The 25494-nt window shown below is 39.7% G+C and overlaps 1 protein-coding gene across 4 annotated transcripts in view; it reads right to left on the minus strand.

Annotated features, from left to right (window-relative positions):
- The window catches only part of CDK6 (cyclin dependent kinase 6), a 121206-nt gene that overhangs the window by 77420 nt on the left and 18292 nt on the right, over positions 1 to 25494 (minus strand). For all 4 annotated transcript variants that reach the window (XM_052692209.1, XM_052692210.1, XM_052692212.1 and 1 more), the window contains exon 3: positions 15089 to 15224. In XM_052692209.1, the coding sequence (XP_052548169.1) occupies positions 15089 to 15224 (136 nt within the window). The remainder of the gene's footprint in view (positions 1 to 15088; positions 15225 to 25494) is intronic.

Genomic DNA, 25494 nt, shown 5'->3' on the forward strand with positions numbered 1-25494 from the left:
TGAATCGCTTTGACACTGGCTGCAGGCTGCCTGCTTGGCCACCCAGCCAAGACCTCACATGAAATATGGCAAGGGGCCCACAGCACTATTCACATATTAACAAGCCAGCTGGTCAGTGATTAGAGAGCTGCAACAATGCTATGCACATACATCAAGAAAAATGATGAAAAACGAAGCTTTACAAACAGCTTCGATCTTAGCAGGTAATGTCTGCTAGAAGAGTAAATCCGTAAATCTATCTTCTGTGAACTGCTAACTTAAGCAAGCACTAGAGATAATGTGGAAGGCCCTGGGAGATGACTGTCCTGCATTGTCACCTGAACACAACAAGGGCTAACCTCAGAACAAAGACCTGCATCTTGATATGCTCAAAATCACATGCAAACAGCATAGACCAAATGGCTTCAGGTCCAGAGGAGCATTCAAATTATGTAAATACATTGAGATTTGTGTCAGACTAGTCCTTCTAATGGTCTACCAACACCCTGACAACATAGATGACATTCCTGCAGAAATTCTCATCGTATTTGTCTGCAGTGTGCCATCAAGAGAGCTGAGATTTGTTCATACACTGATATATAACAACAAAGTCCATGACTTTAGAAGTATCCCAGAGGATTTCAATGACCAGATCTCCTTGGCTAGACACAAAAGGCTCAAGAAGACTGTTTCTTTAGTTTACCTATTTTTTTTGTTGCTGTTTAGAACACTAACCACTCAAAATGCATAGGCTCTCTATGAAACACCTGCATGGCAACAGGAAAATATCTTATGTTTCTTTAAAACCTAGTAAATTGAGTTAGTAAGATCCTACAGGATTAGAAATCCAAACATTAAAAGTCAGTAGATCTTAAGCACCTTATTCCTAAGGCTCCTTCAAAGATATAAACCCAGTCAGGCAACTTACGTTTAACAAAAAACTTGCTTTAACGTAGTGTAACACAGGCCTGTTCCATTTCCTGATATGTGTGGAAAGATATTTTCTGATATATAAAGATACATAAGAGCTTGAGGCACTGTAAAGCAGGCTGGCAGGATAGATGAGTCAATTTTGCGAATTAGAAACTGGAGTTACTGTAGAGTCTGGGCCTAATTCATTCTGATTTCTTACATCATCAAAATGTCTAGAAATTCAGCACAGTCATTCGGAGTACTTAAAGCTGACAAAGAAGGTAGTCTCCTAACAGGCACAACAAAGTGCGGTGAAGGCACTGGAACTCCATCCATCACATTTCAAACACCTGTACTGGCCCCACTGCTTTGTAATATTTTCATCCTCCTCCCAAACTGATCAAAACCAGCAAGACCTTCAGAAAGTTGTAGCCAATCTTCTTTGAGACAAAACTGCCAGCATGACACTAAACTCTGAAATACAGGTACTCTCTCAGGATTAGATGCTCTTATAATAAACAGTTCACAAATTTTATTAAAGATAGGAACAAAGAAGAAAGTAAGAATCTAATCTCTGCAGAAAATTCATGATACGGGCGAGTTGTGCACTTTCTAAGAATCAGTTTTCAGTAATATAGTTTGTTCCCACCGTATCATTTCTACTTTGTTTCTTCAGCATGGCTGAAGTATCATGATGCTCTTTACAGTTGTACAATGGCTTGGGTCAGTTACTGAGTGCAGTTCCAACAGTTTATTTAACTTTGCTTCCTCTGTTGCTCCATATTATAAATTCAGGGATAATGGTTAACTACTTCATGAGTGTTGCAAAGATTAACTGGTTAATGTTTGTTAAGTGCTGCAAAAAGAATCCAAAGATTTAGAATTTGCTTTCAGTTATAAAGGCATAACGACCTTCAAGGAAAACAGGGATATATAAAAGAGAAAAGATTTCTTGGATTAAAGTTACAGGTAGAAATAGGCTTCAAGGAAAAGCCAAGAGGGGATAGCGTCCTATTGGAACCAGCTTATGAGGAATCCTGGCCCAAGAACTGTCCATACAGCTTTGAAGTGCTCTTGCAGCATTTTATGAACTGTCAAAATATTAATCAGGATGATAATCTCACGGACACCTTAGTACATATAAATCAAGCACAGAGAAAACCAGAATTGCTTCTTGGACGCACTCAGCAGTGAGAGTCGTTCTCCATATTTACAGAATCACAGAATCACAGAATTGTAGGGGTTGGAAGGGACCTCCAGAGATCATCGAGTCCAACCCCCAACAGATGCAATCATTTGCAATTGTATTAATATTAAATTAAAAAATCTATAGTCCTTGAACCAAAAGCACTATAAGGTGAACAGTCAGGCACTTTATCCTACAAAGTACAGAGGGAATATTTTGCAAGAGGAGTGAAGCAAGCGCACAAAACCTTTTGCTTTCATCAAAAGCATTAGAAGTTTCCAATAGCATTAGCATAGGGGAATGGCTGCCCATTCCCTGCCACATACATAGGTTATTAAAATCACAGAATCGTAGAGTATCCTAACTTGGAAGGGACCTACAAGGACAGAATTATAGAATAGAATATCCCGAGTTGGAAGGGACCCACAAAGATCACTAAGTCCAACTCCTGGCTCCGTACAGCACCACTCAAAACCCAAACCCTGTGTCTGAGCGTTGTCCAAACACTCCTTGAACTCCAGCATTCAGGGCCGTGCCCACAGCCCTGCACAGCCCATTCCACGCTCACTGCCCTGTGGTGCAGACCCTTTCCCTGACCCCAGCTGACCTCCACTGACGCAGCTCCATGCCATTCCCTCGGGGCCCGTCCTGTCACACAGAGCAGAGCTCAGTGCTATCCCTCCGCTCCCTGTGAGGAGCTGCAGCCGCCATGAGGGCTCTCCTCAGCTCCTCTGCCTGAGAGGAACAAACCGAGGGACTCAACCATTTCCTTTCCCACACTCACTCTCAGAGACTGTGGTCCTACTTCATCTCTTTGGGTTTCTACCTCCCACACGTGATTAGCAAGCACAGTAGTTCAGCAGAAGGTGCCAGGTATGAGCATGCCTCAGTAGCTCACTGCTGCACTGCAGATACAACAAACGGTAACTGGCGATGAGATGCTTGAGGTGTCTGCTCAAAGCACGTCTTTATTTCTAACAGATGGTCTGACACCATTATACAGCACCACTAGGAGCAGCTGCAGTGTGAGACACGGTCCCACAAATCTGCCAAGTGTCTCCAAAGTGTCACAGGCCATAGTCCCTCCACTTCTGAGAAGAGTGACACTGATTTACATTAGTGCAAATTAATGTAAACCTGGACTTGCTTTCGTTTGAACACTTGACTGGTTCTTAAAAAAAGAGGTATTTTCAACTCATGGTGACACAATGAGCAATGAGCCTCCTTATTTCTTGGTGTTAGCACAGCAGACAGCAACTGGCCCTGCTTTGGGAGTGCAGGGGAAGAAAGGTGCAACATGAGAGCCAGTAGTCTTCTTGCGAGTGGAGAAGACTGCGTCCTGTATTTTGCAGGCAAAACATCCTCCCCCTTCCCAGCCCCCAAATGCTACACAGAATAAACTCTAAGGGAAGAAATTTTACATAAAGAGCCAAGGGTATGTTAGAAGTTAATTTCTAAAACGAGCTTATCAATGGAACAAACTACTTCCACAAAGTAGTATCTTTTAAGACTAAAATGTCACAAATTATGCATAGAACCAATGCTGCTTGTGACAGACGCATAATTTCTCTAAAGACTAACTTGTGACAAGCAAAAAAAGTATGCTATTGATTACGTAAGCTAATTTGGAAGAGAAAACTACATGTCTTATTGTGTATCTTCACTGTAACCATTCATGGAAAAGCTATGAGGACAAAGCTAGCTATGACCCAGACAACCTGGAGCACATACACATGTGCTTTGCTGAATCAGGCCCTAGAAAGATGTCTTTTGTTTTCCCTATCAACAAAGAAAACATTACAAATCATACAATACAATATCAAACTCTATGTTATTCCAAAAGGACAGTCAATTAAGCAGAAGCAAACTGTATCTTTAGAAGAACAAATGAGAGAGGGATCACCATCAAAGGACTTTTGTTTTCTTTTGTTTATTAAATAGCAACTGTATTATTTACTGCAGCTTTGCAAGCTAGTGAGCAGCTGGGTGTAACACATTTCCATGCTGTGTAACCTCTCCTTATGCTTCGTTAGACTCCTTATCAGAACCAGAAGAAAAGAAATCTTTCTGTTATGCTTTTCCTGTGGCAAAGGAAAAGACAAGATGATGACTTTCCAGCTCATTTCACTTGTACAACGTTCTCATCAATCACCATGGGGTAGGTCTTTGTTATTTTCACTGAAGGACTGTTCTTAGTTTTCTGTCACAATAAAGCGTGACTCCACTAACTAACAAATCAAGGTTACCTCCACCGCATTTGTAAAGGAACAAAATGCAAACATAAGGCCAAAGCTACTTCTGAAATATTTTCCAAGGCCCAGTTTCACAGACATAAGCCCAATCTGAATTAGGTTAAAATTCTTTTCATTGAAATGAAGGTTAAAGTCTGAAATAGAGCAATTGAGGTAAGGAAGCTAAGCTAACCTAACATCAAGAACCAAAAGTTTTCTGCTTGTTTTGCGACTTTCTGCTCCAGAAACCAAGCAAAGAAACTGCGGTTTATTTTTATTTTAAACTCTCTGTCAAGTATGCATCTCTTTGCAGTTTTGGTTCATTATAGCCCACGCAGCTTGGCCTCTATTCTCCTTTTCCTATGTCTACAATAAGACTTACAGACATTTATAGGAATTATGTGAACAAACAAAAAGCAAGAAAGTGATATATTCTAATCAAGGCAAAAACATAACTAAAAATGCTTTGTCAGATGGTCATTCCTTCCTTAACTTCATGTTTTTATATTCTTTTCCTTGTTGGCCTGTGTTGTTTCTCACTGAATGACAGTTACACGCAACATGCTATTGTAATAACAAGCATATGGCTCAAAGATCACTGTTGAGTTTCCCAAGTCTCAAATTAGACATTTTTATTTAAAATACATGAAAGACATCTGTATACTCTTTCATTAAACACATTTTACATTTGTAACGTCCTACGTATTCTTTTGGAACCCTTTCCATTAAAATGCCGAGTCGGAGTTTGGATAGCAAGCATTTCTTTGTAACACTAAGGGAGGAGTATATTACTGTCAAAAATTTCTCTCTAAAAAGTCCCTGCTAAAATATTTACTCTTCTTGTCAGAACAAGAATATCTGAAGTTAATTCCAAACGAGAGAATATATTAGAATGAATCATAAACTAGATGTTAAAAAAAGGCAACACACTGCCATTCCTGTGCCCCTTCCCTGCTGTAAAAATGAACAAAAAATGACTCTGCATTTGCATCCACAGAACACTGTAACTTTTGGAGCCTTCTGAGATTCCTTAATTGTAGTTATGCAACAAAACTGTCACATCCTAAAACAAAAGAACAAAAATTCTGCAGCTGAATTTATTAGCTTCAAAAAGAAATGCTCTTAAGAGATGGCTAACATGTCTTCTTGATTTTTTTAATTTTTTTTTTGGCATTTTAAAGTTACAGTGCAAAGCTTCCTATTGCAGAGATCAAAGTAATGAGACATTTTACCAAGTTTTATAACATTTTATGATGCTGTTTGTAAAGTCACATATTTAGCAGCAGTGAAAACTGTTTGGCAGTAACCTTCTTTGCAATTAATCCATTCATTTCAATGGGCTCTTTATGGCATGACGCATTTCAATGTTAACAAAGATATCATGTGCTGGCTTTTAGGCATTGGGCAGAATGGTAAAAATCAGATTCTTTTGAATGAGTATTCCCAAGGGTCATGATTTTCAAAGGCAAACGGGGTAAATTCTGTGGTCAGAACAGTTATGATATTAATAAAAAAAGAAACAAACAAACCATTGTGCTAAACCTGTGATCCTGCAGAGTCCTTTTCCGTTACTGAGTCAGTTTACTATGATGACCAACTATGACACACTTTGGTAAATAGTCAGAAGTCTGGTTCCAAAGATACAGCCATTGCTTACACATACATTTTGAGGGAACTTCCTTGGTCTGACAAAGCACAACCAAAATGCATGTTTATGACTCATCTGAGACTACAGAAACAACAGTTTCATTTCTTCTTTGCTCTAGCTTTGGAATTCCTCAGGTCTCTAATAAAGGATAACAACTGATCCAAACTCTGCTAGCTCCTCCAATTTGAAGCCTTTCAACCTCACTTCTTCTATAGTCAGAGCATTCTGTTTACACAAAATTAAGCAGAAGATTAAGTGCTTTGCTGGAGCAGAGCCTCTGTTCCTCTTTTAAAGTCTGAAGTTAAGCCAGAAGGGCTCAGGTATGTATAGTCCAACATTATTTTAGATGCTTTATGTATAGTGACGTTAGCAGTAGTACTTATAGCTGTAACAATAACACAGCAGTCAGAAGAAACTAAAATACTAATGTTTACGAGTTTTTGGATAAGGCTTCCAATCTCCAAATTAAGGACAGATTCTGACTTAGGAGCTTAAGCTGTTTTTTAATTGCAAGCTGTTCATGCTTTACATGAAAACAACTGAAAGGCTGCTTGCTAACTGATGCTAATAGCACTGCACCTCAGTCAACCTTGGAGTAACCCTAAGAAGCCAAGAGCTACACCACAGAAGGATTTGACCCATGGCCTGCTCTGGAGCACTGACACTGGCAAATATTACAAAGCCACGTCTGCTTTATGAAAACGACAAATAAATTAATCATTTTAATCCCCAAATACTTTTCCTTGCTGTTGCACAAAGAGCAAACACCAAACAGTATTTCTGTTATTTCACTCATGTTTCCATTCTTAATTTTCTGTCTTTTGGCAGCTGCTTGAGAACTTACTAATAATGTCTTTGTGTCTTTGTTTGGACTTCTTAAAAAGAAGGATATTCTCAAAATGGAAGAAAGCTCATTTTATTTCACTTTGAAACCTGAGAAACCTGTAACATGAACCACACGCTGATTACAGAGCAGTGATACATAAAGGAAGCAGTTGTGCAAATGTGTGAAGTGTGGCTCTGGTGGGGAGCAAACAGAACAGAGAAGCACAATTTCAGACAAATAATGCTGGTGCGGAATCTGATTACCATGACTCATGTTTAACAAAGTATTGTGTAAAGGGCAGCCAAAAAGGAGGACCTATTAGGGTGGGCATTGTATAGTCAAGGGTTTTCACACAGTCTGTTCCATTAAAAGCTGACAAATAAAATGGACAAATAAAATGGACAAGACAGACCCCAGGTGGAGAAACAGAGAGATGGTTCCATATTATTTCTTAATGAGAGAGTTGGTTAGGGGGGATAAAGAAAATGAAAAGCAAAGAGATAGAGAGAAAAGTTGTGGAGGGAGGGAAAGGACAGAAAATATTATCCTGTGTAAACACAGAGTGAAAGTGAGATGAAGAAATGAAGGTGGAGGGAAAGGATGGAAGGAAGAAAGGGCTGGGAAATGGGATTAGCATGGGCAGAGAACACTGAGTTGAAACACTGGAAATTCTCTGAGTGTCAGAGGTTATGGCTTTGACTGCTTCAGAAGCTGAATGTAGCTGTCTGCCAGCACTGGCTGGTGCTCCTCTGCACTTTTGTCCCTGATGGCCACAGGATGGAAAGCAGGGAGGAGCCAAGTCTGCTCCACTACCTGCAGAGGAGAGTGGGATACAGGATCTCCACCTAGTCTCTGGTCCCACACACAAGCAGGAAGGAAAGGCATAGCCTCAGCTAGGTCACATTTATTCCTTGCTATTACCACAACTGCCTTCAGCTCAGCTGTACCTGGTGGTGAGCTGGAACAGAGCCCTAACAGGATGGACTCTGAGTATCAGCAGCCATATATGTATATTGGTATATGTATACATGTACTTGTACATGTTACATGTGCAGCATGCCTCCATGTGCACACATATAAATACAGTGACACCAAACACTCCCCACACGCAGGCGAGCTGCTGTCCTTTTTGTGTTCTTGTCCATGTGACTCTTCTCTAAGCACTTGAGTTGCCCATTCTGGACTCTTCTCTCCACAGCTATTTTTGTATCATGAGTTCCCTACAGGGCAGAGCAACACTCACCAAGTTTCCTTTTCTCCTTCTCACACTTGCTGAAATCGCAGCATTTTTGCTGCATCTATATTAGGGGGCCAATACAATAATTATATGCCTATGCACGTGCTTATGTGGCTACATATTTGTACATGAAATACATAAAAAAATTCTTAAAGCTAATTTTAAGTTCTATGGAGGAAAACACGCCCCCCCCACCCCTTCAAATCCCTATCTATTTGTATAGGATTTTATTTTCAGGCAGAATCTACATACAAAAGAAATGAAAACAACATATCTTGAGTAGATCAATGTGCCACTGAAGTAACTCACTTCAGATTAATTTTTACCATGGAATGCAATAAACCTGACTGCTCACTGGCACGTAAGAAGTACACACAGACAGTGCAGAAATATTATATTCTCTTGGGAGGAAAATAGAGTTTTGTAACAACATATTTTATTACAGTATTACTCTTACACTAGTGAAGAGCTGTTTGTGGCCACCTTTTGAATTAATTTACACTACATCTGTATATTTGCCATCAATAAATACATGTACTTCATAAATGTTCCAATGTGAATTTGAGCTGTAACAAGTTGGGTTTGCTGAGAAAGGTATGCGAAAGGTATCTTGTAGTGATGCTTCTTGTCCCACATTGGCTCAGTTCAACATGAAAATAAACGTTTGCCAGGTTTCCCAAAGACCTGGATCATCACAATGTGCACCATTCTGTCTCTTCTTCCCAGTACTGTCTGCTTGCTTTGGGCTGAGGTATGGGTTTCTGAGTATGCAGAGGCATAGGGGTCTGATCTCCTGCCAGTACAGAAACACTGTTAAGACAACGATCCCTATCTGCCCCCATAAAAATCAAGAATAGCTCTTTGAAAGTCTCTTCTCTATCTCACATCTGCTGCAGTATGACCTTCAAATTACTTGTCAGAAGCAACATATGGCTTGCAAGCAAGATTTAGAACATGGCTAAATCCAAACATTTTGGTCTATTGTTCTGCTACAGCTTCGAGTACACTATGAGCTGCAACAGCTTTCTCCTAATTAGTTTAACTGCAGAATTGCATCTTTGATGAAGGGAAGGACTTTTAAAATGAGTGACACTTCTGTTGGTTACTGAGGGAGGATTTACACACAGAGCAAATTGTGACCACATACTACCATGACAGACAAAGGAAAGCATCTCAGAAATCCTGCCCGCTCCTTGGAACGGCCACTGGCTCACTGCTGAACAGAGTGGCAATGCCTGATGTGCTGCCTGGCCGCTCAGCCCCACTGCTACATTTACTTTCTTCTAGTGTCATCCAAGCATTTCACATAGCAATCACTGTAGCAATCACTATCACACTGACGTTCCAACAGCAAAAACCCAGCATCACTAATAAACCAAGAGCCCCTCAAGAGAATCCAGAACAGCATACTGCATCACACCAATACCCAGTTCTGTAGAATTAAGAGGGATTCAATCAGCAAATAGCAACATTTCACTTCCAGTGCCTTTAATTCTGCAATTTTACAATGACTGGATTATAAATTCTCATCTACCAAAGGCTGAATCTCCAATCCCTACCACAATTTAGAATCTCTTCAGTTGCTCAATTCCCTTTGACTTTCTAAATAAAGATGATTTCTGGCCCTTCATCTGTTGAAAACAATGGAGGACCCCCCAGCTTCCTCCTGACTTCAAAGGAGGACACATCCCTTAGGGCCACAATGGCCATAATGGACCATATTGCTGCCTTGAGACTTTGGGCCGTAAAAGAAAAGTAGGTTGAGATGTCTTTTTAGAAAGTCCTTCACAGGCATCTTTTGTGACATTTTAATCCAGTGTCATTGCTTTGAGAGACTGAAATTATTACACCGGGCAGGTTGTTTTCATGCATTATTCTACAGTGTTGCTTGACTGCTTTCCAAACTGGAACAACTGAAAAAATGTGAAGCACTCCAGTGATTTTAAATCACTGCTCAGGACAGGGCGATTTAAAATTATTGGAGTGCTTCACATTTTTATGAACTATCAGCTGCAAGCAACAGAGGTCTCAGGCTACAGCACTGCAGAAAAACAACTATAAATCATCAGTATGAAAATGCTTGAATTTGCATCTGGAAATAGCAGGGATTTGGAGATAAAAGTCCACTATAAATAAAATGTGTGGCTGTACACTGATAGTAATACGATCCAGGTTAAAGAAGTATCTGTACAGATACAACATTAAATTTCAAAACACTACACGCTGAGGAGTGTCCTCATTTAAATCAGGACTCCTCCAGCTCCTTGGTCAGACCATGCATTACTACGTTCACCACCACATCAGGGGAGATGTGGCTGTGTCTTTACATGGAGCAGCAACACGGGAAAGAAATGACAACACCTGCAACAGAGGGAACCACAACATTCAGAGAACATCCTCCATTAAGACACACTTCCTTCTGAGCTGCCTCTTGTGCAGGGCACCTGTACTCTTTCCCACTGCCCTTACATGCAGCTGTCCAACCCGACAGTAAGACGATAGAAAAGAAATTACAAGATGTAACCCACGATAACTAAACAGCTCAGCCATTTTGTTCCTCTTTTATTTACAGTGACAACTCTAAATTATAATTTGGCTTCAGAACAAAATGTCTTGGAAAATGCTGCACAAAGATCCTTAGTAGCTGTAAACTGCCATCATTTCACTGAGGGTAATAGATTTACACCTCTCTCTATCAGCTGGGGATCAGATCAATTTTCTGTGGGTTCACTAAGCCTTGCTTTTTTCTTACTGTTGGGAAAAAATCAAACAGTTCTTCCTTTAGTATCTTTCTTTTTAATTTTTGTGGATTCTTTTTTAGTGTGCTTATACGTCAAGGAGTAACTTCTAACCGAGATGCTGCTAAACAGGGCCCCACTCTGAAGACTGTCAGTACGGGTGAATGTGTTTTCCTGGAATATCTTGTGCTGTTTGCAGAATTGCATGATTGTGTGACATCTGCTCCACATCTCATACGTGGTCGACTGAGAAGGTACAATTGTGGCAGATGGCTGATGATGACTCACCTCGCAGCAGTGAACACTGGTTTGCTTTCTGAGAAGTAACATCTTCATATTAATTTTGCAAGAGCCTGCAAAGATGTGACCAGCCCACCTGGTTTGCTAGCAGGCAGTGCAAGTTGCACGGAGTGCACAGGGATGCAACAGCAACATTTTTTTCCTTTATTATCCTGACTGGGATAAATTTTAAAATACAATTCATGGGCTACTATCAGATAAATCCAGAAACGGAAACTGGGTTCACTGCTGTACTGTCTAAATGCTAGGCATCTAAGTAGCAAAATTTGTATGTCTGAACGAGATAGAGATCTAGGATTCCTATGCAAAGGAAAAACAGGAAAACAATATTCAGAAAAGCCATTCCCTTGAGTGGGGAATCAGTAATATCAGAGAAAAAGACATACCTTAAACCCTGTTCATGGTCTGACTGCCCTGTTCCAGGCTATCAGGAATGCCATGATGGATCTTAGTCAGCAGACCAGAGCAGAAGGTCATCCCCAGCAATTCTTGCATTCCACAAGAAATAACATACGCCCTTGCTATACGAGAGATCTTTGATGAGCCCTTCTCTGATGAGCCAAGTCTCTCTGAATTGCTAATGGCTTAATGTTTTAACGTTACTGAAGGCGTATGCATGACTAACAGCTGTGTCCTAAGGAAACTGATCTCATACCTTCATTTTACAAAGAAACTACCTTAAGTTTCCCAGGAAGGAAAGAGGGGAGGAAAAGGTGAGTAGAGAGGAGAAAAGGATAATGCTGTCATTGCTAATTCTGATTCTTCCCATATGGAACAAATACTAATCAGGTGTGACACAGGAAGAAAGCAAGAGCAAGCAGGATTATAATCCAGGATTTAAAGACATTAATAGCTCACAGTTCTCTTTCAGAGGTGAGTGCCATGTTCACGAGCACTTGGAGTCATACTGTCTACGTACATCTCTAGCCCAATGAAAACTCCCTTATAAAAAAATGGAAGCACTTCAATAGAAAAGATTTAAAATGCCTCTTTTCAGAAAAACCTATAACTCAGTGGTCAGAACTACAGCCACAGAAATAGGCATTCATGCTTCTAGAGACAGGGAGGGGAACTGAGCATGTTTGCCTTACATCCTCTGTACGTATTCCCACTACCAGGCAATGTCTCAAAAGGAAACTGCTCCTCTTCCATCATGTTATGGGCACCAATGGACATGTTCCTAAAATACCTTCTGGGGTGGCTCCTGCTGAAGGACTTCAGATACTAGAAAAACATTGCTGAGCAGCATAAAGACAAAATATTTAGACGTACTTAAATTATCTACACGGTTGTCTTCTCTGTACTGCTACTGTTTGCTATCTGCTAAACATAAAGGGAATTCTCAAAATGGTACTGTTGTCACTTATCATCCTCAAGAGCAACTTAAACCCTAGCACACTCAAACCTGCAAAAGCTGAGTCCCTCTCCCTCAGATGGTGTACAATGAAGGTATTTAGTTCATACAGAAAGGATCTTTGAGGATAAAACTCTCACTGGAATTTTATATCATTCATTTTCCACCAGTAACTGTTGAGTTTACACCATGGTGCCGAAAAGGTACATTAGAACTTTCTACCTGAGCTGTGCAGAGCTTACTCAACTTGTTTGGTACCTCTGTGCTGCTGACACAGAACTTTAACAGATGGCCTTACAATGCTGGCAGTTGTTTTGTGCTGTGCTAGTAATGAGGGGAAATAGTCTACACAAATTGTCTGCAATTCTGGAAAATAAATGAAGTATGAATCCATATTAACCTCAAAAGCCAAACTATGAAAAATCAGATTATAATCTAATGATGTATGTTTTCTGAGTCAAATGCTTAGTTGCTGCAAAATGGCAGTATTTCCCTTCCATAAGAGAAGTATGCTTTGCCACAGTGTCCACCAGGAACATCCATACAGACGTAATCTTTAGAAAGATATTGAAATATGCTAGGAATAAGCCCTCAGAACCTTCCTCATGTCATCAATGATCACAACCTACCAGCAAACATACCTTCACAAACTGGATGTTTTTAAGATACATGAACAGTGAAGCAATAAGGTCTAATTTAATTTAACTGGTTCTATTTATTACTTTTTTTTCAGCGCTAAGCAGAATTCAAGGACACAGCAGCTACTGTGCAAATGTTAAAATCAACAAAGACCAAGTAAGCTCAAGTCATTCTACGATTCTATGACACAGCCTCTCACACTTTTCTTCTGCCATTTGAAAAGAGGTAGATGTATCACAAGATGAATTTTACCTTCACTAACTCCTTCTGGTGGGATTCGCCCTGTCCATAAAGCAACATTATTCTCCCTCTTTGTTTCTGCATGGCTAATTTTTTCTCTTTTATTGTGCCAATTATCAGACATATCATCCGAGTTGAACTTATAAACTGTGTAAGCAGAATAGCGCTTTTTAAAAGTATGACCAATGATTTTCTTCACAAGTAAAAGACAACCATGAAATGTATATTCGTGCATTCATATTACAATACACTTGTAGAAATTTAGAATGGGGTTTTAGAAAATTGGAAGCCTTTCAGTGCAATGCTCACCTCTTCCAATTGCTTTACATGAAAGATAGCTCAAAAGATGTTTCAAACAGATTTCAGGGATTTGGTGGTTCTGTTCCCATGTATTTCAATTATTCAGTGAGACAGTATGCCTGCTACCTTTTATGTTATTACAGTGTTAGATACATTGATATACAGAACCCTTATGTACCATCAAAGCTTTAGAAGACCACAGAACCCTTAAAACATTAACATAAAAGAGCCCTTTAATTGGTAGAGGTACATTTCAGTCTTCCACAGGGACTGAATCAAGGCTGTGCTAATAAAGTTTTATTTTATCCACTAGGGTTGCTTAAAAATACTATTTTTGGAACTGGGTGGTGCTAAATGTTTGTGACTTTGATACAAGCAAAAAGATCTTTATCTGTGTAATGTTATTTTGTACTCAAAGACCTCTGAGTTTGAAGCTGTTAACAAAAAATACTACTACTACTACATTTCAAATAGGTCTTACGTTTTTTTTTCTATTTTCCTCCCTCTCTCCTTTGCCAGACTAAGAAGACACAACATACCTCCAGAAAGTACTTATACAAATGCAAGGCAATCATTCTCTGAAAGCACGCATTATTTTTCATCACAAAAAAAAAAAGAAAAAGTAATGTTAGATATTTAGTCAAAATATAGGAACATTAGCCCTTCTGCTTTTTTTTTCCCAGGCTTAAAAATTCTGTCATATATTTCAAGCTATGATCCTTGATGTAGCACTTCACAATGAAATTCCCAGGAGGAGAATTGGAATACATGTTTTAGTACCAAGCACATTGTATCTTGGGAAGAGGTCTTCCCTTGCAGATGCAGAATATGAGTGATGTGATGGGAAAACTTAATGCCATCCTCCTAGTTACTGAGAGCCCTTCCAGTCTCTACAACACCTGGTTGTATTACCCTCTTCCTTGAGCCTCTGTTCACTGCTCAATTCAGGCCCCACAGATCCATGGTGAACATCAACTGCTCTTGTGAGATGCAGACAGGTATATACAACTACATATGTCAAAAGGTGTCTATATGGTGTCTACATATGTCAGAAGGACGTGACATGAAATGAAAGGAGTTTCCTGGGGAAACTAAAAGTAACGAAAAAGTGTAGCTGCACAGGACTTACATTATACATGCCAACAATTGTCAGTGCTCTACCTAAGGAAGATTCGAGCACTCTTGGACTAAATGATCTGCCTACAGCTGTGAGCAAAGGTCATTCTCAATGGTTTGGAACAAATTTGGTAGGCCTGCACTAAAACAAGAAATAGTCACAGGAACTCAAGACTATAAAATTTCCACCAAGAAAATACATTGGTTAGTGAATATGGATTGTTGTTCTGCAGCTTGTGCCCCAAGCTGGGCTTTACTCAATTTTGATATGACTAAATGTGGTCAAAATGCAGTTTGCTTGAGTACGGTCTTTGTGATTTATCTGTGTTCTCTTTATCCAACACTTTCTGAAAGAGTACCCAACATTTTTCTTCTTAAATACCTTTATAGTTTCAGTAGGCACTCCAGGCTCTGGAACTTTATCCAAGTAAGTAGTCAAGTCTTGATCCACATGTTCAAACACCAACGTTAACTTGGTCTCTCTATCTGTTCGTGACACGGTGCACACATCAAACAATCTGAGATGAGGGAAAGAAAAGAGGAGGTGAGTATACAGGAGCCAGCACAGACACACCCTGCAGCTCACACGTGTCTATTTCAATTTCCTACGGCACAGAGAACTAAAAAAAAGACCATTCCAAAGGTAGTGCAAACTTCAATCTCTTGATCCATCAGATAACTACGGATACATTGATAATATGACCTCTTTCATGTAGGGATTATAATAGGGGATTAAGTAAGAATTCATCGGCTTATCAAAGTAAAATAATTATATTAAAAGAAAGTATTTTCTTGATAGAGCAACCAAAGTTAATACAGAACCTGATCTGACATTTATCCACGGTCTACACTTCATCAATTGCACTTCTCAAAAAAAACCAATATAAGTAACATTTCTGAGGGAAAAAAGATACAGGTTGCCTGCACACACCTTCAGTTTCTTCCCGCATAACTCACCATTCACCATTATGTGCCTTTAGAATTAAATTTTCTTTGGTAGAAATTAAATATTTTTGCTGATTACTCCTGCAAATTTCCAGAAGCAAGGAATACATTCAGTCAAGATACAGCTAGGAAAAAAGCCTTAGGCACAAGATGCCACTGCTGAGAAAGCTTTCTTTCATCACTTTCTGCCACTCTTTTACTGGAATTTCTTTATCATTTTACCACGTTGCACAACATCAAATTCAAACTTATTTTCAAAGCTGTTCATAATTTTGCATTCCTACCTCATTACTCTATTTTCTATTGTCTTCTTTTTTTAATTAGGATTTTTCTCACCTTCTTCACTTCATCTACTGTGTCAGTTTTTTATCTTCTACACAGAATCCCTCCCATCCTTCAGTACTTCACACCTATTGTTGTACCACTGACCATCACATTCACCATCCTCCCTCAAGTCTCACTTCTAAAAAAAAGTCCTAACAGGAAATCATCCTACAGATGGAAGAAAGCTGTTCCCTGCTCACATACTTTACTGATGTGTGTATTCAGGTAGTTGACAAATTGTACAGACCAGTTTGCCTCTCTCTGAAGTAAGGCAGAAAATCAACTGCTACTTTTGTTAGGTGACAGTAGAGCTAAGAATACAATTAATACCATTATTAAGAAAGATATCCACACTGCTAAACTGAAAAACCTATCGTTGATAACAAATAAAAAGGAGTACTAATTATTTTGGTCAGTGTCACTGAATATGACACTGAAATCATGTTCTTTATTACAGACGTCTTTTATGCTCTTACACAGAATAACTGCTTGTTTACTTTGTGGAAAGTGTAGGATTTCTGATAATTTTTTCAAGTAATATTTTTGTCTTTTTCCTAGGACTACGTACTTCATATGCAGGATCTGTATACAGCAGATGACACACAAAGCCCTGGGGGTCACTTTTAAAATGCGTCACCTGAGAGCAGAAGAGGCAAGTACCTTGTACAGAGTTTTTACTTCTTATCTTAAATAAGAAAATATTTCACAAAGGAAGGGAAGATAAGAATTGGCAACACTATCTGTGAAGACTGCGACCAGTTTAAAAGAGCATTATGCTTCATTTGAGACAGTATAGATTTAACATGTTATGGCTCTGGTCCCATTTTAATAGCATTTCCTAAATAATCTTTGGTCAGACACTTGAAAATTGTTTATTAGACATTATGTTTTGAAAACGGATGCATGTACATTCCTTTTAGCCTGAAAGAGCCTTTCAGTGAGTAATTATTTGGGAACTGGAGTTACAGAATATGGAAAGCCATCGCCCTACCTCTGTCAAGAAAATGTAATCTGTTCTTAATCTGTAATCATCACGTGAATGAATATTTATTGAGTGATTATGGGAGCCTAATTACTGTTAACAGCACATTTCTCATACAGATATATAGTATTCTCTTTGTGATTCTCTTAATGCAGTATATATGGAGATGCCCGTACACAGTGAATCAGTTTTGTGGAAAGTCACAAACCTTCCTGAAAAGTTAAATTTGGTGTTATTTGGCTGGAGGTTAATAATCTGTAATATATTTATATAAATCCATGTGGAATGTAGTCGGACTGCCTATAACCCCAACACATGCAAATAGAGAGGAGCCAGACAGGTCTGAACATCTGAACATAAACACTGGAAAATATTTCCAACTGTATGATTTCTTTGTGTTGACCTACATTTACCTAAAAATGTTCTAAAACACCTCTTTTGCCTGGTATTTAATACACTGGCAAAATTATCCTTTCAACCGCAGCAGAACTATAATTTGCTAAAAAAAAGGAAAAAAGATTTCACTGTATACAATATAGAAGCAACATGAAACTTCCAACTCACTGTAGAAGGAAATGCTGATTCTCTGTTTAATTCTTCTGCGTTGGGCTTATTTTAATGCTGGCATTTTCTGACACAGCACAATTAGGAACTCTAAGGAGTGCAATTCTAGTCTTCTATTATTGAGCCATAATACTATCAGTGATTAATAATACCTTAACCTTTTATAAAGCCATTATGTGAAACTCTAAATGGTCTACTGCTAATAAACCTCCATATCCTACATGGGGCTCGTTGGAAGCGCATTGTGTTTACTTGCAGAAAACAACCGTTGCCTTAAAAAGACAATAATTTACAGAGTAACAGAAATGAATCTGCAATATTACAAAAAAACATCTGGCACTGCCTGCACTAATAATTTTGAAAATATGTAGGATATTCCAAAAGTAATGCTTCCTATTTATTTCCAAGGAAATCACAACAGATACAAAGAGCAAAATAACTATTCGATAGAGCAAATTTTCAGCTATGAAATACTATTATTCAACACAATCACCACCATCAGCTACGCACTTTTGCTAGCAATGAACGAGAGCTGCATGCGGTTTTTGTATAAATCTGCATGGCTGTCCAGAACATGGCTTGTCTTTCATGTCACTGTCATTGCTGCTGCACCACCCACTGTGCTCATATCCACTGTTAGGACTCCATAATCATTAGCTAAGCATCCATGAAGATCAATGGGTGCAATTTTTCCTGCAGAGAGGAATTCAATTCCACACCTTCTACGTCACACACCACTCCTCCGTGTCTGCTGCCCTCTGTCACATGGCAACAACATGTTACAGAACATTGGGAAGGTTCAACCTCTACTTCATAGCACCAACATCCACCTTGGATGTCATGGGCCGATGTAGTAAAACAGAAGGCATTACTTTAGGAGCAGCCCAAAGAAGATTGAGCAAAACAGAGCATCTTCACCAGACAGTGTCCATGGGGATCAAACTACTTTTCATAAATTATTTTATATCCACTATAGAAAACAATGCACAGAGTTGCCTTCTTTAGTTAGGCATACTTCTGCTGTGTGCACTGGTTATCTTTCACGCCATTTCCTCATGATTTTCTCTACATGATGAGCCAGCTGTGTATGTCACTGCCTCTCTGGAACAGGCAACAGCAAAAGAGCTTCTATTTAAAGAGTTAGGTTGTGGACACCATCCTAAGTGAAGTGAATGTACTTCAATTAATACAGGATTTCCATACGGAATTCTCTGTAAACACAAGCCCTGCCCTTCTATTGTACTTACAAATGAAACGATTGAATTATTTGATTAAAGTAAGATCCGCTATGGGAAATCCTGCAAGTATTTAACAAGATGTTTGGCTGGAAGTCATGTATCGCCTGACACGTTGAGCTGAACTAACACTGTTCAACAGACATTTAATGAGTACCTATGTTTTAATGCATTTTTTCAGGTTAATAGAACTAAAATAAAAAAGCTTATCAGATACAAATCTAATCTGTATCTATTTTACAAAAATATCTTTCTCTTTCTGAATGTAGTAAACTAGATGATGCATCCTGAAGTCCCTGTTATTTCTTACAAGTAATGTGGTAAATGCAATCCCAGTTCATCTTTATTTCACATCACAACATGTGAATGATAAATGCTTTCAGCAGAAAAAAGGCAGTTTGCCGATTCCCTTGAAAACACGGCATATATTCTGACTGCTACTAATTTGCTAACAGCTTCTAGAGGGTCTTTCAGTGTTATTAGATTTGCTCTTGAGATGCTCTGAGAACTGTTATAAAGTTACCCATTTTCGAAAGGAATAAACTTTTTTTTTCCTGTGCAAACTGAGGCAGCAGAGATGGAGATCAAAACCATCAGGCTACCAGGCTTGCCACCTGCAGAGAATACCAAACAAGAGGTCTGACTGTAAGACCTGAAAAACTGCAGGACATTAGCTCCCTTGGTTACTCTCAAACAGATGAGTAAGTACAACTGGAAAATTAACCAGAGCATAAAGGGAACACTTGCTGCCAAAGCATCCAAAGGCTTATTGTTATTTTTATTGCAGTAGGGCTAATCCAACACGAACAAAGATCCTGTTACTGTGCTGGTCACTCACAGCACAGAACAAAAAGACAGTCTCTGCCCTCAGAAGTGTTTTAGTAATAGGGATTTACCATAATTTTCTTAGGAACAGTCTCTTCCCAGGAAGAATTGCTTCCTAGATTGTGTGTGACAAAAAAAAAAAAAAAAAAGAAAAAGAGAACTGGAGACGCTGAGAAGGAGAAATATTTAAGATGTTCCCAGGTTTCAGAAATCTGGACAAGGACTTAGATGGAAAAGAGTTCAGTGGTCTCAGCGTAACTCTGAAAGGTATTTACCACAAGACAGAAAACCATCATGAAATATGACAGTGTTCATGCAGACATGACAAAATTCGGGTACCAAAACTACTACAGGTCATGATTGAGGTTTATTGACAAGTATGTTTGGGGCAGTCTGAATAGCTTCTGCTTTCACTACCTGTGGCTCCAGCTAATCCTGCCAGTACATAATCTTCAAGTGCACAAGAATTTCAGCCTCTCATACCTAAAAACATTGAAGAATGACAGTCAGGCATCCCTTGGGTCCAAATTTCAGCAGCAGCCTTAGACTCTTCTGTTCTCTGGAAGTCACTAGTCTGTAAGATCTGCCTCCTCAGCACTTGAAAGCCCTTTTCAGCCCAACCATTTAAACGAAGTACTCCTTGTAAATGCTAGCTCTCCCCACACTTTCAATTTTAGGTACCTTCTCCTTCTTTGCTTTTGAAGAAAAAAAACAGTCTACTAACGGAAAGCAGTCTCCTCTTGGGATCACATATACCAAACATTTTAACAACAGGGACATATTTCAGATGAGAAACACAATAGTTGGGCAACTGAACTGGAACATGTGCGTTACAAGAAACCATGTCCCACGTAGCAAAACAGGAAATACAGCTTCACACTCAAAAACGTGTGACAGAGCTCTTTCCCTTTGCTCAGGACATGCTGCTTTGTCTCATCCTTATCAGCAGTCACCTGCTCCACCATGCTTTTGTGAGTTGGCATTTCAGACATCGGATATAGGTTCTTTTTGCTCTGAGGAGTTTTAGTGAAATAATTCTAGATGTCAAAAGAGGACATGCAGATGAGTGAGCCCCTAAGTTCAAAGTATCTTATCTTTCAAGTGCTTTTGTTTCTGGTTGTTTGTTTGTTTGGGTTTTTTTTGTGATAACATTTGTAAAACACTTATTAATGCAAGACCTAAGTTCCTGTTTCAAAAGTGTGTGTCTTAAGAAGCCTCTCAATGCACTTGTCATGCCAGCTGCACCTGCACTGTGTACACTGCTATGTAGGACACACCTCTATGGCAGACTGCACGATGATGCAGGGGCACTTGGACTACTCTTGACTGACCACGTTGGTGCCGAAACAGGCGGTGTGACAGCACGGCACTGCCTGCAGCACAGCACCGTAGCCCACCCAAAGCTCCTGCCAGCAGCAGGCAGATATCTCAAGTCAAACTCAATTCATTAAAATAACCCTGGTTATCTTGGCATCACTGATGGCAACTTTTAGTCTCAAATTCTTATTCTCTGCATTTCTACTGGGTTCTTGGAGTTTGTGGGACATTTTCCTGGCTCTGCTGTCCTCCCAAAAATAGTAATAGGGTCTCCTATCCTCAGAAGAAACTCTTTCAAGCACATTACAGAAAAGGACAGAACATAACATCAGATAAAATAAATGACTTTTATCTATCTCAGACAGGCAGATGGCATGCAGATAGATGTCACCCATTCACTATCTGCTGGTCACAGCGCAGAACCGCCACGCAGAAGGAGCAGCGCGATGCAGCCCAACGCCCTCGCCTTGAGATCCACCCCAGCTGAGCCCAGCCAGCATTCCTGCTTAGAGCCCACTAGGCAGCGAGCTTTAAGGGAAGGAAGGGGGATGTTAGGATGACAAGGCAATCGTTCATCTGCAAACTGAGTTTCACGCTGTAATTTTTTCCAGTCTCTCCCTTTCTGACTTGGAAAAATTATTTAAAATGCTTAGCTCCATAAAAGATGTTTTTGTTCTTTAAGTGTGTGTGAGGAGGAGAGACAGCAAAAGTGACAGAGAGGAATAGATGCTCTTGAAGGCGAAGTAAATAGCACGGGCTGAAGCCCGGTGGTGTGGGCTGCCTGGGCAGGCGTTCAGGGCCTGGTGCTGCCTGGACCCGGCCTGCGGCACCCTGCACTCTGTGCTGGGCCTCCTCAAGCTGCAGCGAGCCGGAACAGTTGTGTGATACAGACAAATGTCTGCTCCCATGAAACCACCAAAACTCATTTTCGTATTCAACAGAAGCCAAGGTTTGTGCCCAAAAGATGGAAAGGCCAAGCGCATTTACTCACCGCGCCACCCAAGTCACTAATGGATTCAGTTGCTGAGAGATTTACTTCCAGAAAAAATATGTCCGACAAGATGTTCTCTGCACCTCTCTTTGTTTATAGCATAAGGCTGTCTTTTTCAGTCCTAACACTGCCATTTCTTGTTCACCGTCTTTGCGAAGGGTGATCATTAATAGAGGAGCAACAGAAATGAATCTGATGCAGGTCAGTAACGACTGCAGCACTTCAGCTTTCAGGACTCACCCTACGGCTCACCAGTTTTTCAGAGTACTTGCTCCATACACTAACAGCTTCGTCTCGTTCAATTTTAAATCTAAGCTGGATGATAAGCTAGGGCAAACAGCAGCCTGCTGGTTCTGGTGCCTGCCCTGTGCGCTGCTGTTAGATCTCTGCCAGAGGCGGACAGCTCAAGTCAGAAGAACCTGGCTTGCTGCAAGACAGCCACTGGCAGATTCTGCACAATCAGCAGCTGCCATATGACCTATTTGTGGTGCTCCCCTGCGACCCTGGACCACACAAATGTACACTTGGCACTGTGACACGGAGTGCTCCCTGGAAGCTCCTGGAAGCTTCCAGTTCAGAACTCAAATTAAAGATCCTTGGATTCATGGGTAGTGCACGTGCATCCCCTCTTAAATGTTTCAGATTTTCCACAGAGCACCTTCCCCAGGAGAGTTGCATTCCTTTTTTGCATTCTGTAAATTGCTCAACACATAAATAAAACTGATGCCTGAATACTGAATTTGTTTAATTCAAATGCAAGGAGCACAGCAGTTACCCCAGGCTCCCAGCTATACCTTATACAAGATGGGATACAGCAAAAGGCAGTCTCTGTTCATGCGTAGACAACAAGTGAATTGCTTGTTACAAATTCCTCCTTTCAGAAGTTGCTCTGTGCCAAACCTAAAATCTAAATCTAAGTTGATAATCTCTTTCCTAGACTTTAATAAAATCAGTGACTCATCTTCCAAAGACTGTATAGCTGTATAAGTTAATACTTATTCTTCAGTAATTTAATAATCTAATCTGTCTACACTTGAGACAGTTAAGTCAACAGTGATGACAACATATCTAAAATAACACAGGAAACAATAACCCTTCACTTGATACAAAAAGGAGTCAAAACATGAAATTAGATGTTCTGCTAGATTTTCTGTAATATCTCGTAATGTCACAGCAGTTCCTGATGCATTTTATCCAATATTTTTTAAAGTGGTAAGTAAATGTAGTGCAAATTTGATTCCAAGCTCTTGCTTTTCAGAGATGCCCAGACAAACCGGAATGACAAGAAGCAGGTACTGTGCAGGATGACAGAAGAAGAGTGCTTTTTTAATACTTAAACCCTGTAAGGAAATACATTTCTACAGTGTTTCGTAGGAAGAGTTGGGACTGAATGGTCTCCATTTTTCAAGGCAGGATCAAAAGCTGACTTTTAGAAAACAAAAAGCCTCATGTTTCAAAAGTACTGTGAAATTCACTGTGAAAACAAGAGTAGTTAAACAGAAGGAAAAAAAAAAGAAAAAAGAGTAAATTGGCTAAAGTTGACAAAATTGATACATGCAAAGTAAACAGACAAAGATTAGTAATGACAGCTCCTGATAGAAAAACCAAATTCATTCTTTTTAATCATATCATTCTAATGTATTCAAGGAATTATTAAGGTAGTGTAGTGTAATGTCTTCAATGTAACATGCTGCATATCCATGTATTAAAAAGAAAATACACATGTCTAAAGGTCAATATATGCCTGGAATTTTTCAGAACTAAAAACAGAGAAGGGAAAAAAAAGAAAAAGGGTTAGTTGTCCGTGCACATGGAACAAAAGACAAAAAAGCAAAGAAATGTCATCTTTCTTTTCTTTACATGCAGTCAGTCATTACCTGAACAGGAGCAATATAAATCCCTGCTTGCAAATTTAAACACACACCTACTGTGATGGTCACTATTTGTGGCTCCTGGTATTGCTTTTCCTATTCACACAGTGGGAATTCTGCAGACTGCGGTACTGGATGTAAGCCACTCTCTTTTACCTCAATGTCCTTATCTGCACCAATGTCTCCTTCCTAATGTCTTTACCAGCTATATATTACTTAAAGCAATTTCTGCATGTTGCTATACTTTGAAAATGACTTCCATGATTTACTGCATACAGTTCTTCATAATATTTCTTTTTCCTTAACTTTCGAAATGAGCACAACTGTGAACCACCACTTTCTCAGACTTTACTTGAGGGACTAGAAAACACAAATGGATAACAAAAGCTCTTGTTATCTGACAAATGGAAACCACCAATTTACCACCAGATGTCTAAATCTGTTGAAAGAATCTGCTTATAGATTCCCTAGTACTAATTGTGCTACACTGCTCAAAATTTCCTGAAAACAGATCACATATATCCACTAATTTGCAACACAAGCATGGTTGGAAAGGTGGCACACGTAGTTGCCACATATGGCTATAGATGAAGTGAATATTCAGAAGGTGTATCAATTTCAAAACACCTTTGTCCTGCATTAGGTTAAAAGACACTAAAATAGAGAGACAGTTTGTGCTGCATTTTGGCTACACTTGTTTGGAGTAGTGACTTTGATCATGCTTTGACACTAGAGCTGTTCCCAAGAAGTCTGTGTACGGCAATGCTCAATACACTAGCATTAGCTAAAGAGAAAGGGAATTCCTCCACTTACTTCAGCAAGACCTGAGAAGGAGCACAGTGAACACAAGTGACCTCCATTGGCACTGCCTCATTTCCTGTCACCACCAACGTGCCAGGAACCACCTCACCACCTGCCCGAAAGTAAGCATCATTATTCGGCTATCTCCAAAAGACAAAAGACAGTGGCATTTGCTCACACAGGTAAGAAAAATGAACAGGATTTTGTCTAATATTTTGGAAGTATTCAGCTACAAGGCATGCAGACACCTAACTCAACTAAAGGTAGCTGTATTGGCTATTGGCTATCCATCTCCAGACAGCTCCAGGTGGCTCAAGTGTCATCCATATCCATAAGAAGTCCAGCTGAGCACATGGAGCCTTTCCTCAGCTCACCTGGAAGACGTACTGCACATGTAATGGGGTTCTTCAGGGATCTGATGGCCAACCTGAATGGAACACACTGATCTCTGTATATTCCAGTGAAATAAGTGGGTCGGTGGAACAACCTGGGAGAGAAGGGACAAGGTCTCTCCCTGTTTGCCACAGAGGACACCTACATGACCAATTCAGACCAGACACTTGAATTCAACTGAATTTAGGAAGCGTGACTCTTTCCCAGGAAGACTATAACTGAGTGACTTTTGTCGGTGGGATTCCAGGTTACAGATACAGATATTTACAAATATTTATTCTCAAGAGGAACTTAATAGAAAGTAAGATAGATGTTTGCAGTGCTATTTTTCAACATCTTTAACCTACTGAAGCCACACAGACCAGGATCAGTCCTAAAAAGCTCAGCATGCAAGAGCCTTTACCTAAGCCTCACGAAGTTAGTAGATGTATTTATCTTGTTTGGCATGAGTTCAGAATTTCCTTTAATTTGAAAGGGAGTTTCACCTGTGAAAAAAGTCACAGGATTGAATTTAATATTCATGTTGTACAGAAAAGAAAC

This window comes from Tympanuchus pallidicinctus, unplaced genomic scaffold (assembly GCF_026119805.1).
Source record: "Tympanuchus pallidicinctus isolate F22 unplaced genomic scaffold, pur_lepc_1.0 scaffold3, whole genome shotgun sequence".
Lineage (NCBI taxonomy): Eukaryota > Metazoa > Chordata > Aves > Galliformes > Phasianidae > Tympanuchus > Tympanuchus pallidicinctus.